We start from the raw sequence: 14,969 nt of genomic DNA, 5'->3' as shown, positions 1-14,969 counted from the left end.
CTGTTTTCCCACTATTCTGTGCATCACTTTCCATTTACTACTTTCAAATCCCTAAGTGGGACTCACCCGATGCAGCACAAGCTGTTACTGAAAGGATCAAGGGGCAAAAGCTTGACAGCAGGAGACCTAAGCTACGACACGCCGAGAGGAAGGATTTTACAGAGTTGCTAGACAACTGTTCAGCTGCTTACACTGAGAAATGTGCTAAAACGCCCGTGGGAGAAATTGCTCGGGTATAGATCTCAAGAACTTGCTGTGTACTCGGGGCACGATTCAACGAGACACTTCTGATACTAATCCTGGGACGTGCCAGGGTTGAGGCAGAGTGAAAAGGGAAGGTCTGAACACGAAGTACCTACAGGAGCCAGGCAGCAAGTTCACTGCTACCAGAATAATCTCCTGTGATATTTCCTGGCCGGACAGGAGGCGTGCAGTGACCCGCAGACACCAGAAGCAGTCCAGGACGCTGCACAACATCACTGGAGTTCTGGCCGTTATCTCGGGACCAACCTGGGAACATCTCCGGGACACAACTGTACTCACCTTGGTAGACAAAATGAAAACCTTTGGCTGTAGATTGACCCTTGGAACTGAATTTGATGAGAATCTGGTTGGTGGTAGCTAACGGTAACGATTCACCTGGAGGAGGAGAGAGAGATTACGGCAGTAGCTATGCAAACAGGCTGCTCAGAGCACCGTGTCAAACGGCAGGCTGTATTTTTATCTCGCTTTTCCCAGCAGCCACAGGGACACGTCCCCTACCTGTGTGAGAGCCCGAGAGGGAGCTGAGGAGCCGGGAGTGCTGGTTGGGGCCATCGTGGACTTCGATGACGTCGTTGAGCGCCGTCTGGAAGAAGGCGAATTGCCCGAAGACCACTGCCAAGAGAGGGAGCGCCGGTCGGGGCGGGCGGCGGGACGAGCCGCGCTGCCCGCCCCACACAGCCAGGGCCCGGAGCCGAGGCGCTGCAGCTGCTTTTCTTTCAGGAGCTTGGCAGAGGTAAAGAGGGCCTGACTGACAGCCCTGGAAGATGGGAGCCCTTTATTTATCCACAAAGTAGGCATAACAGAAGCAGCAACCAGCCTCCCCCGTGTTCACTTGCCAGTACGCTTTAACACTGATTCACAGGCCAAAAGGGAATCTTTTATGAATCATCCCATTTGCCTGCCTACATAACACAAGGTATATAATTTCAGCAACTGATAATTATTATTTATTATTTGTATTGAACCTCTGTCACGAAGCAGGCTCCCGTTGGGTTAGGCATTGTACAAAACCTGAACAAAATAACAATCCCTGTCCTGAAGAACTTAACTTTCGAGACTGAACCTCCCTGGTCAGGGAGGATGACTGCTAGGGAGAGAGGACACTCACGATTTTCTTAACAGTCAGCCCTAAGCCTGTCTACAGCGACTGCGAGCGAGGGAGCCGTGCAGTGCTCTGGGTGTTACCGCGCACATCGTCACTGCACCCAGGAGCTGGCAGAGCTTACGGGAGGGAGAAAATCATAATGAGAGGATCAGAGCAGTTTTTTAGTTAGAGCAAAGAGACTTTAGTTATTCACCTTTATTTTTTAGGATATAATAACAGGTTTTTTCCTCCCAAATCTGTACTTGGAAGATTTTTTTTCTCCCCTTTGTCTCCTCTCCTAGCTTTGCATTTTCAAGTTGCAAGTGCCCAGTAGCAGCTTCACAAGCTGAGAGGTCTCTTGCTGTGAAATTCATCATCCACCAAGCTACGACATTTGTCTCCTGCACATTCAGGTTTCCAGCACAGCTTTGATGCTGGGAACACTGAAAAAGCGACGATAGCGCACCCTGATGCCTGCTGTACACAGAATCTGAGAAGCGAAGGAGATGGGAAATGTGTAACGTTCACTACTAATGGTTTTCCTGCTTGTTTTTAATGAAGCTATTGAAAGGAGGCAGGTGGAGAAGAGCAACTAATTTAGCTGTCATCCTACCATAGGCAAATGTCAGCCTTGCAGATCAGGACTGTCTAGCCCTCTCGTTATTCTGGTTTTAAGAAAATATCAAGATCAGCTCTACTGAAACAGGTTAAGAGGCGTACGAGAGCGGTGCAGCGTTTCACCGGTTAGATCCAGAACTCGGCTGTAACCCAGAGGCACACAGGCAGAAGGGCAATGCGAGCGAAAGGAGCTTATAACCGACGTCTGATCCTTACTTCACACCTTGCTATCTTAGCAAAGGAAATCACAAACAACCGAAGAGACCATAGGGGCTGACCAGATCAATACCGTGCACTGAGAAGCACTATCAAATAACAGAATTTAGAGACCTTCACCTGCCAGAGCTGTCAGTGCAAGTGCTCCCTGAGAACTTTAAATTCCCTTCGAACAAGAAAATATGTTAACCAATACTAATATCCCACTAGCTGCCTCAAAGGTTTCTAGAACGTCAATCATTCTTGTATTCAAGCTCTGACCAAAATTAAGCAGCACTGGAGTCTATAAAAAGAACAACGGTCTGTTGAAATGGATATGGCTTTTGTTTGGATCTACTGTTAAAATTTAATTTACACGTCATTTAAAAATAAAAATTTGTCCTAAGTACCATAGCTGCACATCCACAAAACTATATATTTATGTGCTTCTCTGAGCAGACAGATTATTTAGCACCACACTTAGCATGTGTTTACGGTAAATACATTTTGTACTCTCAGAGGTCCTCTGAGTCTGCTGCTAGCATTAATCACCATGAATTATTTTTTGCTGATTTTTCAAATCTGCGACTGGATATAGTGCAGGAACTGGAAGGGCAACCACAAGATGGTGGGTTTTGTTAGGTTTTGTTTTTGTCCCCTCACTTTTGATTGATTTTGAAATTCAGAAAATTTCCACTATCCTTACTGACTACAACAAAGTATAAATAGCATCCAACAGTGCCACTTACTATTTTCCAATCTCCCTTTTCACCATTTATATATGCACTTATTTTACTGCTTTATTCAAGAAAAAAAAAAACAAAACCCAAAGAAGAGAGTTGCACAGACAGTAGGACAGATTTTCCAAAACCATCCAAAAATGATACCGTAGTCCTTCGGCACCACGATGAAGTACAAGCAGACTTGTCCGCTGGTGTAGTTCTGGGGATAATTTGGAGAGAGGACGACGCCATCCGAGCCCGTGTACTGACCGCCACAGGGTGCTGTAAGAGAAAGTCAGACGGGATCACGGAGCCCGGACCCACCGGCCCTTCTCCTGCTGCTTCGAGATCCGCCCACGCGCTGCGGTGCTGTGCAGTGTCAGCTGCCCCCAGCCACGATCGATTCTACGCTTCAGGCACTGCAGCTCTCGCTGCAAGTTCTTATTAAGAAAAATAAGGCTTATCCTAACCCGAGTTCATGCCTGCTTCACATTTAATTACCAAGACCACGGCAAGGCTAAGGGATGCCCTGTATGGTGGCGTAGACTAATGCGTGATTTGCACTGCTCTCCACCTGACCTTAAAGCTCAGGACCTGACAGAATGAGCTGCTCCTCTTTTTGCCGTTTCTCCAGCTCCAGCGGGAACAGCGTCCTCCCCTTTCCGCCTTTCCGAGTCAGAGATTTCATTCTTCCAGACTGGCAGCTAGCTCTTCACTTGCTTCACAGATTAAGAAGGTCTGACTGCAAACCCGTCATTTAAACCATTTTCTCATTAAGCCAGAAAACAAAATAACCACAGAACCTCTAAGAAAAAAAAATACCTTCTGCTTTCTCAATAAACTCTGACCCTGTTCAGGAAAGCACACGCTTAAGGGCTTTGATTAGCAGGGGGCAGCTTAAGCAAATATTTAAGTGGCTTCCTGAATCCTGCCCTGCATTCGGGACACAGGATTTGTCGCGCACATTATCTGTCGTGTCCAGCTTTCTGTCTCTCAAAGGAAGGTTCAAGAAACCTCGTGTAAGCCAGCTCTTCCTGACCTCCGTGTGTTAAAAAAATTGGAAAATTATGAAACACTGAGAAAACCCCTCTTTGTCCCCTGCAAGCACCTCGACGCACAATTAGCATCAAATTTTTCATTAGGATAAACTGCTCAAGTATTTGGCAACTAACAGGCAGATTGTTCTCTACTCGCCTGCTCCCCTTGGGCCTTACCTGTACAGGTAGGTCGAGGTTTGTTCCACGTGGGTTTTCCATCCCCTCCAATTATACACGTCAGCGTGGAGACCCCCTCAATATCATACCCTCCGTCACAGTAGTAGGTAATCGTAGATCCCAGCTTCAGATCTGTACCCACTCGTGTGCCGTTCTTAATTGATCCAGGGTCGAAGCATGACTCCCGGGGATTTTCTGCAAGAGAAAATTGCCAAGATCTTTACTGATCTGATAGAGCCACTCTAAAATTTTGGTCAATGACATGTTTTCTGGCTTTTCTCAGCTGGGAATCTCACTTAAGTATATCACAAAGACTAAACATTTGGAGAGTTTAGATTTCAAGCATTCTCTCATGCTGAATGTAGGGAATTATATGGGTCAGATTCTGGTCCAAACTATTTTCTGATGCTCAGCTCCAGCACAAGTAGAGTGGAAGAAGGAAGGCTTCAGTTCGCACACATGTTTACTGGTACCCAAAATCCAATCAAGGAGGCCAAGCTTTGATTGAACTGCCTACACTCGCTCTCCTTTCTTGCACGGGGAGAGGCTGGAAGGAACTTTGCAAACCAGGACACAGAAACACAGATTGAACATGCAACATATTTCAGATGGGCCACATCTGCTCACGTTATCTCCTCGGCACCTATCATTCCCGGGTCTAAGAGCTGTCTGCTCTCACCGTGGAAACACATCGTGCCATGTGCTAGCTGGTTGACTCTCCAGATGTGCAGCATGGCTGCAATTATGGCAAAATGATTACAAGCAGTTAGACAAAATGAAGACATTCTTCTCTCTGTTCACTATGCCCTGCAGAGTTAAAAACCCCATTTACATATGAAAATTCCAGTAAAGACTACAGAGCTGTCAGGTCTTGGATATTTCTTTCCTTCTTCTTCTGAAGGCTTTTTTCTTCTTTTTCCTTCCTTTTTTTTTTTTTTTCCCCTGCATGAAATATAATTAGAGGCTTTGATTAATCCTGCTCTTTTGTCATTTGGAAATTGCTCATTAAAGATGAGGGCTTTTCTGAGAGCAGTGGGTCTGTGAACAATTATAATGTGTTTAAGCATTAAATCATAGGCTTTTAGTGTTTGGGGAAGGGGCGGAGAAAGAAGCAGAAAACAGTAAAGCCCCCAGATCTTGCTTTTGTTTCTTTGTTTGCAGTGAAAAATAGGATTAGCTTTTCCTTCTCACAACAGTTGTACCACGAATTAGTGATCCAGGTAAACAGGGCGCAAAAGGACGTGAAATGTTTCCACCAGGAACAGCTGCCCTGAGTCGCACAAGTGAGGCCACCATTCCTCAACACCAGTTCCCTATTCTGGGAGCCACAGTTGACCTCAATGCTCCTCGCAGAACATCACACGCTTGTAACATCAAACTATAAATCACAAAGCCCGGGGTTCTCCTCTGTGTTAGCAGCATCTTGCTGCACGGATTTTGGACAAGCCACTTGTCAGTAGGTGCCTCAGACACCAGCTAGACACACCAGAGAAATCTCGGTTACAATGAGTAAGAACCAGGACCCAAAAGCTTGTTTCAGCCCCAGCACTGGAAAGCAAAACCCTTGGCTGGTCAGCTCGGATGAACACACTCCCTTCTCATGCACCCTTATGCTTGCAAGACATCAGCCCTAGGCTGGAGAAGCGAGCCTTTACCATCACTGCGAGTCAACGGAACATTCCTGTACAGACCGGTCATCGCAGCCCAGAGAGGTGACGAATTGTTCCTGGGCGTCAGGCAACTGCAGACGAGCAGTGGAGTTGCACGGCCCAGAGCCCACTGTAGCACACAAGCCATCTGCAAGTGTAAATGCTTCATCTACTTTTCCAAAATATTTCTTCACTCCGCAAACTTTTATTTCTCAGAATTGCTAATATTCACTTTTAGACACTTTCATACAAAAGCTGCACCCAACGGCTTCCTTCTGACCACTTTATGCCTCTCTTGTTATTTTGAGCAGTCTCGCTGCCTTTCATCTAACAAGTCGATGTGGCTTCAACCTGTCAATCAGCCTCCCACCCGGCTGTCAGATGTCTCAGCCATGGGCTTGATCTCAGCCTCTGCTCTTGCTTTGAAAACTCTTGACATTCGGTGCTCAAGTCACTCTGTCAACTGCTGAAAAAAGGGTGGTGGCTGATTGCTGAGCAACAGCCCCACTGCTTTGGTTGTGTCCTCCTCATTCTTGACTGTTTCGTTATTCCCTTGAGGGTCCGTGCCTTCAGGGACACCACTCCCCTCAGAGGACCACGCATCCTGACACGAGTCCTACGTGTATCTCCAGCTGAACGCTCCTCTGCAGATGAACTGCCCCGATGATCCTCAGTGGGCTACAAAGGGAGGCAGGAGCTCAGCTTTAAGGAAGTGTTTGGCTGAGTGGTGACAGCAAAAGACTTGTAGAGGGACGGGGGAAAGCCACAGCTTTCCCAGCCTTTGATTTATTAGGCTACGAAGTGAGTAACAGCATGGCTTGCTCATTTAGAATTAACATCTTATTTTCACTCACACTTCAGAAATCGAGGACTTTACCCTGATGTCCCAATTAACATGGACTCAGGCTGCCAAATGTTTAGAAAAGAGTCAAGACACAAATGCCATGAGAACTGGCTCATTAGTCAACCGAAAGCATAATTTTCTGTGTTTCCCCTCTCCTTTCCCAAGGAAAACTCAAAGCCTACAGGAGCTCCTAGACCAGGAGGTCAGACGTTCATCTGCATGTTCAAGAGCAGCTTCACCGGAGAGCAGTTGTCCACCCAGCACATCATGAACTCCCGTCTGTGAGCACGTGCAAGCTTTTAATAAGAGCTAAGCCTTAAAGCAACCCCAGGATAAATTGTCTAGAAGACAGGGTTGCGGGGTTGTGTTTTTTTTCGTAACAGTCATCATGTACTGAAGACAGGACAAATTATATTAGGATTTTGAAGACGAGGTGCAGCTTTGGCATCCCAAGCCGCTTGGCTGTTGCCACACCAGCTCACCGGACCCAGCATCCTCCGACTCGTCCCAGCTAACTGGACCACCTTTTCCGAAGGACAGATCTGTTTTTCAAATGCAACTTGTTTTAGGGTCAAGTGTCATCTCCCATTTCTGACTGTTTTAACAGCAAATAGTACTGAATGTTTTTAAACAGCTTGCTTTGCAATGGATTTTACAGAATAGTGTTTCTGTGGGGAATTTCCACCTTAAATAACCCACAAGTGATGCTGACTGTATGTTTGCAAGCTCAGGATGGGCAAAATAATTCTGGCAAAATAATAACGAATTTGAAATAAGGCTTGGGGTTTGGGTTGGGTTTTTTTATTCCTTTGGAAGTGTGAAAAGTAATCAGTTTTGCTTCATTTGCTTTCAATTTCACGCCTCTTCACTTCTGGCCCCCAACAGAAACAGGAAGTACTAAAAAGCGTGAGAAAACCTCTCGCTTTGGAATATCCGACCTGGAAACACCTTCCTACCCTCTGCCTCAAGCATGAGGAGCCAAACCTAAACCTTCACCTCAGGTCCCATTCAGCACCAACCTCCCCTCGGATGGAGGCAGCCACTGACGGAGTCTGACCCACTCCCGTGTCCGTGGCAACGGGTCCCCAACACCCACAAAATATAACGGGGGGAAATAATTAGGGAAAAGCTCTCCAAACGACTAGCCTGCCCTCTACACTACTAACAAAATGTGGTCTCAATTTAAAACTATCCGTGTACAAATGCCTAAAATGTATCTTAATGAAACCTGTGGTTTGCGAGATGCTGCAATGCAAACTGATGCTGGGAATTCGGTTGATTCCATTCTCTGGTAGCATTTGCTGGCAGTGGCAGCTTAATGGAAGACCCCCACACCAAGGCGTCTTCTAAATCAACTGGAAATAGCTTCTGAAACTTATCCAGTGTTGCTCAGTAACCAGAAATCTCCCAAGTATAACTAAGACACTCAAATGTTATCTTGGTTCAAAAGATAATGCACGTAGAGATACCGGGTTAAAAACCTTAGTCTTCTGTAGCAGAGAGACTTAAAAAAAATTCTTAAGCAACAACTGGAGCAAGAGATAAGTTCTAGGTATACTGCAAGCCATCTCTTTCCTGTGTTTAAGCTTTTGTTTTGTAACTGTCTTTCCTATTCTATAATCAAGAACTTATCCCTTTGCTTTGGTAGAATAATAGTTGCTGGGCTCAAGTGAATCTGCTACGAACACAGCTCCCTGCTTTCACAGAAACCACACCATTAACTAAACTGGTGTTGCAAACAAGCACTTTGTTAAGGATTATGATAACTTTAACAGAGCTTAAACGGGATGCCCGAGCAGAGCATTTCTTCCTTTTCATGAACCAGCCTGAACCCAGAAATCTACTCCCTACTGCTAAGTCATCCCAAGAATAAATTCCTCCCCAGCTGAAATCCCAAACTATTGCATTTAAATTTCCCCCGACCCTCTGAGCCAGTCCAAGGCTTTATGCGGACAGTAAACCAAAGCGCTGTGGGGGAAGCACGCTTACGGGTTCTTTGCTAGTAACCTTAGTTTGATTTTTCATTCTGCTTCACAGCTGACAGTGCATCACGGGTGCAAAGCAAAAGATACGTGTTCGTCTGGCAGAAATCCTGCTGGCGTGCTCTCTCTGCGTAGCTACACTGGGCAACTGCCCGGCTGAAGATCTGCCCTCAAACACCTTTCTATGGCATTGCCACACTGCCACTTCACTCTGTCACGCTCTATGCAAAAACTGACATAATAAAAGCCAAATTCATTCTTCTTTCTCCGTTTTCTCCATTCCTCCTAGCCCCAGAGGACAACTTTCTCTTGAAGAGCCATTGCCCCTGAAACAATTTCAAATGAAGTGCTGAGGCTGTTTGAAATTCACCCGACGCACCGTAGCTGCAGGCTAGCACTAGTCCCAGTCCCAGAGAAGAAGCAGGATTTCAAGGAGGGACTGACAGATGGCTGCTTTGCCTTTTTTTTCCCCAAAACATTACCAAAAGAGGACTACAAAGCCCCTGGTAATTAACAGTATTTTGCACGCCGCTGACGCAGGTGCTATACGGCATTCAGGGAGCTGTAGGGGCAGGAGCCTGCGTGGGCTGCAGCACTGACCAAACACGACGAGATGGCTGAGAGAAGACGGCGTCTTTGAACTGTACTTGAGATTCCACAGCGGCAAGGAGCCCAGCTCGGGATTTGATTTTCTTTCACACATGCTCCCTCCTGCATTTCTTTTCTTCTTTCTTCAATTCTCCAAAGTTCTATTTTCTGCTGCTTCTCCGACTTGAATCCCAGGTTCCTTTTAAAGTGCGGGGAAATTAATGAGCGAACTGAAAGCCTCATTCTTTCCTCCCAGCAGTTTGGCTTTGTGGGAAGCATGTAGGCGCGATTAACACTGTAGGATTGTTTAGGAGAAAAACGCATCACACAACCACCCTAATTTAATGAGATTTCATTTGTTAACTACTTTCTGGCTGCCCACAAAGCAAGGGGAAAAGAAGAAAACCCAAGACTTAATTTTCAGTAAAATTAATTCTAATGAGAGCAGAGAACTTTTAATCTCCTGAATCTTAAGCAGCACTAATTGTCTTTGTCTTATTATTTCATAACTTTGCTAGAGGGAAACTCATCTGATCAGCATAACTAACAGGAATTGCCATTTCTCTATCATTTAACCTCTGGTCAGGTAAATTCCAAAGCAGGAACCACAGACCAGAGCCCGAGCATGGGAAGAGGGAATAGCCGGAGCACGCAGGGAACGCCGCGGCAGCCGCCCATCAGCTCTCCAGCAGAAGCCGTTGCTGCTCCCGCAGCACATGGATGGGCCAACAAGACTCAGCCGGTGTTTCACAGCGCACGCCACGGGGGCAGAGCCACATCTCGTAGTGGCACGCATCCGGTACGTCTGAAGCCATCAGTGCTTTTTTCCCATACTGCAAACCAGTCCATACAGGTCAGAAGAACCGTTTCTTTCTAGCCCTGTTTTTTTCCCAGCTTTTAATCCTTTTCTCCATTCTGCACAATCCTAGCTCATCAGATCCAGCTTTTCAGAACTTTTTTTTTTTTTTTTAACTACAGTTTGTAACAACTCCATTCTTCCACCTACTCTATGCACAAACAAGGAACACACTCTGCCAAAGCCTTCCTTTTTTTCCCCATCTCCCAGAACAGCAGTGCCAGGTCTGTCACTTCTCAGCTTGCTCCATCAACAGAGAGCTAAAAGCACCCAGGAAAAACTCTAACCACTGCCCCTGTCTCTCACCATTAGAGCTGAAGCCACCACAATGTTTTACTTCCTCCTCAAGCAAGCAAGAAAAAAACCCCACACTGCTCCATCAAACACAGATACCTGTGAACAGAATGAATTCTGTTCATTTTCCTAATTATCAGTGAATTTGTATGTAGATGCTTTAGAACCTTAAGTGAAGCAAAATGCAGAGATTTCAGGAGAGCTGAGCATCCACCTCCGTGATCCTCGTCTGCAGATACAGCCACCCAATCATTTGGTACACTCCTGAATGACAGTATCAAGAATTCAGACCAAGATCCCACATTGCATATGTATGTCTGCATCTCCTTTTCTCGGACAAAGCTGCTCTTGCGCTAAGAACAAACCTTAAATCCATGGCAATGTGGAGCATTCCTAATAACCAGCTAACAGTTCGGCACTCTCTAGTACTCTGAAAGTTCAAATCTGCAATGAAGCGGCATGTTCTGCTCACTAAGGAGAACTATTTAAATTCAGTGTGGAGCAAGAAAGATATACAGAATACAGCCTGTACATAAATATATACTGTCTGGGAATCTCCCTTGGTTTTCTTTACAGGGGAAAAAAAAAAAAAAAAAAAAAGAGACGTAAAACCTTTCTTCTCCGTTAATGAAAGCCCCACACAGAAGCAGCCACACGTGATCCTCAGCCACGTAACGGTCCTTTTATGCTGCTCTTGTCTACCTTACGTACCCTGACTGTTCTACCAGCCTCCAGGATCCCCTCTCTCCGATTCCCCATCTTCCCTCCCATGCCTCAATTGGCTCTGGTGGTAGCAAAACAGACTGCAGGATTACTGCCCGGACAGAGGTTTCCACAGGGTCTAGAGCTTCTCCCATTTGGTTCAGGTAGGTGGTTTGACCTGAGAATAAGTGCAGGTAAAATCCAGCTGGGCCAGGTGCCCCCCCGGACCGCTCTTACCTGTGTAGTCAATGACAAATCCGGTGTTGCTGACTGACGCGTCGCTTCGGAAAGCAAGGAAGAGGCTGTTACTGCTGCTCTCTATCCTCTCGGGTAGCTGGGAGCCATAGAAGCTTCCGATGAGGGGGCTGAGCGAATCGGGTCCATCGTAGATATGAAGAAAATCATAGCCGGGCTCCAAACTGAAGCTGCAAAACCAAAGGAAGAGCACTTGAAGTATGAGCATGCTACAGCAGCCCCAGGAGAACAACAGAGACCGCGGTCTTGTTGGGCCGTGCAACCACATAGCTGAGAGGCTGCTGCTGCCCCAAAACAGCTCCTCAGCTACCTACAGGGCGTTTCTGTCCCCGTTCCTTTCGGAAGGAACCGAGGACTGGTGAGGCAGTCCGGAGCACAGCAGCGTCAGCCAGTTGCTGCAGGGGTTTCCCACGCTGCACCAGTTACGTGGTTGTGTTCTGTAAAAGCCGTGCGGACGTCAAAGAGGAGCTGCAGTTGAAATGCATGTAGCTCCCCCAAATTAAGGCAGCGTCTGAGAACAGATTACCCAGGACTACGGGACAGTCCTACGGGTTGGGTTTGGTCCCTTCAGAGAGGAAAGGATCCCCGTGCAGACCCAGCTCGGCCAGGCAGTGCCCCACCACTGGTATCTCCTCCCTGTCCCCACAGCCAGGCACAGAAGCGGAACCAAAGAACTCTCGGATACGTACGTATTAAATACCAGGGCGATGACGTAATCGGGAGAGACGGTCAGCTTCCAGTCACACTCCTTCCCCGGCGGGTAGGGCTCCGGGTACTGCGGGGACAAGATCACTCCTGCCGGTCCTGTCAAGATACCTCCACAGGGAGCTGGAGGCAATCAAGCAAAGGGATGAGGCTTTGTCTTAGAGAAACTTAGAAAAACAGTAGATGAGATGCAGGAAGGGAGAAAAAGAGAGAGAGGGATAGATAAGGGGACGGAGAGGTAGTTTGCAAGGTTGTCCGATATTAAGATACGTATTACAAGAGCCTGTAGTGGCCCCAACAGAGATGAGGGCTTATTCCAGACAGGGTACACACACACACAGGGCTATGGAAGCTATCACTGTCTTCACAAGATATATATGTGAGAAAGATGCTTTATGCTTTTCTGCTGCATTTATTTAGGCAACTCTTGGTCAAAGTCAGGATGGTTGCTACGTAAGCGAAAACACGTTGTCTGGGCCTAATGGCTTGTTCGTGTTTATTACAGTCACCAACACATTAAATGCCAAGCTGATTGAAAAATCAATTATTACTTTTTTTAAGGCTGAAAGTGCCTGCATGTATTTCCACTGTGGCAAATACTCACGACTGATTTATTACTGTCAGCCTTTCTGCAGTCTCTTCATGAGGGTTGATGCTTTAAGATTCCCCTTGATGCTCAGCTCCATCCTCCCAGATTTGGGAAGGGGCGAGAGAGGGGAGCCCAGGCTGTGTCACATTCAGGTGTCTGGCACCAACCAGCCTACAGCAACGCAAACACTGAGCGGGAAATGAGCTACCACGGGACAGAAAGAACAGAACAAATCTTGGAAGGATCCTCCATGAGGGAGTGAGCATTTGTGTACAGCTTGTGGGCTTGTATAAAGCCCTGCAAATGCACAAGAATCTCCAGATATCCGGCAAAATGTGGTGCAGATGTTCTGTAAAGATCACAGCAGAGATTAAACTGGAGACTCTTCTCCAAGGCCCAAAAGCAACTTCTTGAGCCGAGTTGCAGGCTACTGCAGGCACCGAGAACTGTTATCCCTCTCAGACAGACAAGGAGATCACAGCACAGACAGCGAGGAGTTTGGCTGAGGGTCATGCACAAAAACCCGGGAGAACCACAAGCATCTACTCTGTCTGTTTGCCTTAACCTTTAGGGCGCATGTCTCTTCCAGGCTGTAGTCAGGGGAAAATTCAGAAGAAACTAAAGATACGGATTCATTTTGGAAATGCCGAAGGGAGATGACTGTTCAACACCCCCTGATTTCTTTGAAAATCCCACCCATGGTCTCCAAAGGATTTAAACTAGAAACTGGTCCAAGCCAGGGCTGTTTGGAGCTGGGTCAGGATACAGACTTCAAATACCCCAAACCTCTGGGGGCCGTTTCAGCTGAGGTTCCAGTTCAGCCCACATTGTTTAGGGACTGCCGAAGTTGTACAATAAAGATGTGAAAATACATTTGAAATGCTAAATACAAACATAAAATCCAAGCCCTAAATTAAACCTCGTTTTCCAATTCAGCTCTAACTAGGCAGCCTGTTACACAGTTACTATAAAAGTGATATTATCTGGCCACTGATTATTCCTCCAAATCCTTTGTCACTGAATAGAGGGAAGGAGCAGAACATTGCTTTCAGCTTTTTCACAGAGCTTCTGACTCCTAAAACAGGACTGCCACACTTCAAAAAGGACCCAGCACAATATCTCCAAGTCAAATTGAAGACGACCCATGGGAATTCATCTTGCACCAAGATTAAGGCACCGGCTGCATTTCTCTGAAAAGGACCGAGCGCCCAGCTCCTGGTGTGAAAGAAAACTCAACAGGAGAATGACGAGATGGGCATGACATGCAACAATATGATTTAGTTATAGCTCCGGGAAGACTAAAAGGACTGTCTCCACCAGGCTGAAAGGGTGCCACACTAGATCATCAAGATAGTCATTCAGAAACCAAGTCATCCTGCAGGGAGCATAAATCCTGTGCATGCTGTAGAAGCTTCCTAGCTGGCATTAAATCAGATGTTAGAAACAGAATTAACTGATTTTTCTTGCTTGGGATAACAGTGCATAAACAGGAATGAAGGTTACGGGATAAGTAATTTGCAGCTAGCATTTAATTGGCCAGCAAATTTGATGTTTATTGCTGTTATGTGCTTAGCATGACTATTTTTATGTGTTCTGGACATACTAAAAGGAATCGCTTTTATGAGCTTCTTTTATTACTATATGAGCTCAAAGAAAATGTCAGATAGTTCTTTCTCGTGACAGAATTTGCCGTCTCCTCATGCAGAAATTATTCACCCATGACCCCAATCCTCTCTACCAACCTGAGTTTTAAAGAAGCCTTTAATTTTGACTTGTCAGGTTAAATATCATCGCTTGCATTGCACTATGTGCTACGAGCTTCCAGCATGAACTAGATTCTCCTTGTCCCAGACACTTTGGGGATAAACCTAAAAAGTAGTTCTATGAGACAGCTACCCGAGACGTATACACCTTGTCATACGCCTCTTCAAACCAGGTGGGACTCATCCCCTTCAGATACAGAAGTCTTGCAATAAAACAGGGCAGGGAAGGCAGCCCACCGGGAGGATGGACGCTGTTCATACCTGTGCAGGAGGGAGGGTCTGGTTGCCAGAAAAATCTGTTCTCAATCTGCACACAAGTGATTTTGGCCTCCCCTTGCAGAGCATATCCTGGATTACACTGGAAGACGATGGAGTCGCCTGCCTCTTTGCTGTCCCCGCTCCGACTCCCGTTTTGGGGAATTCCTGGGTCATTGCAGGAAGTGGCAGTAGAAACTGAAAGGTATTAAAAATATACATGTATTTAATATATATAATTACAATTAATACAGAGATACAGCACCACCCGTACTTAGACTCTGTCCTTAAAGACATATCCAAGCAATAACTTCAGTCTCCATCTCTCCTCCTTCAGTATCCCTTAAAGTTGCCACATACACAAAAACTGGCTTTTACTTTGCACTGAGC

At 46.3% G+C, this 14,969-nt stretch overlaps 1 protein-coding gene across 2 annotated transcripts in view; it reads right to left on the bottom strand.

The window, feature by feature from the left end:
* The window catches only part of CSMD2 (CUB and Sushi multiple domains 2), a 302,970-nt gene that overhangs the window by 72,739 nt on the left and 215,262 nt on the right, over positions 1-14,969 (bottom strand). For both annotated transcript variants that reach the window (XM_075773922.1, XM_075773923.1), the window contains exons 27-33: positions 14,586-14,777; positions 11,957-12,095; positions 11,250-11,437; positions 4,098-4,292; positions 3,049-3,165; positions 763-876; positions 544-639 (exon numbers count right to left, since the gene is read on the bottom strand). In XM_075773922.1, coding sequence (XP_075630037.1) covers positions 544-639; positions 763-876; positions 3,049-3,165; positions 4,098-4,292; positions 11,250-11,437; positions 11,957-12,095; positions 14,586-14,777 — 1,041 coding nt within the window. The remainder of the gene's footprint in view (positions 1-543; positions 640-762; positions 877-3,048; positions 3,166-4,097; positions 4,293-11,249; positions 11,438-11,956; positions 12,096-14,585; positions 14,778-14,969) is intronic.

Source organism: Balearica regulorum, chromosome 22 (assembly GCF_011004875.1).
Source record: "Balearica regulorum gibbericeps isolate bBalReg1 chromosome 22, bBalReg1.pri, whole genome shotgun sequence".
Lineage (NCBI taxonomy): Eukaryota > Metazoa > Chordata > Aves > Gruiformes > Gruidae > Balearica > Balearica regulorum.
Note: the sequence above shows the minus strand (reverse complement) of the source record. Positions and strands in the feature narration are given on the sequence as shown.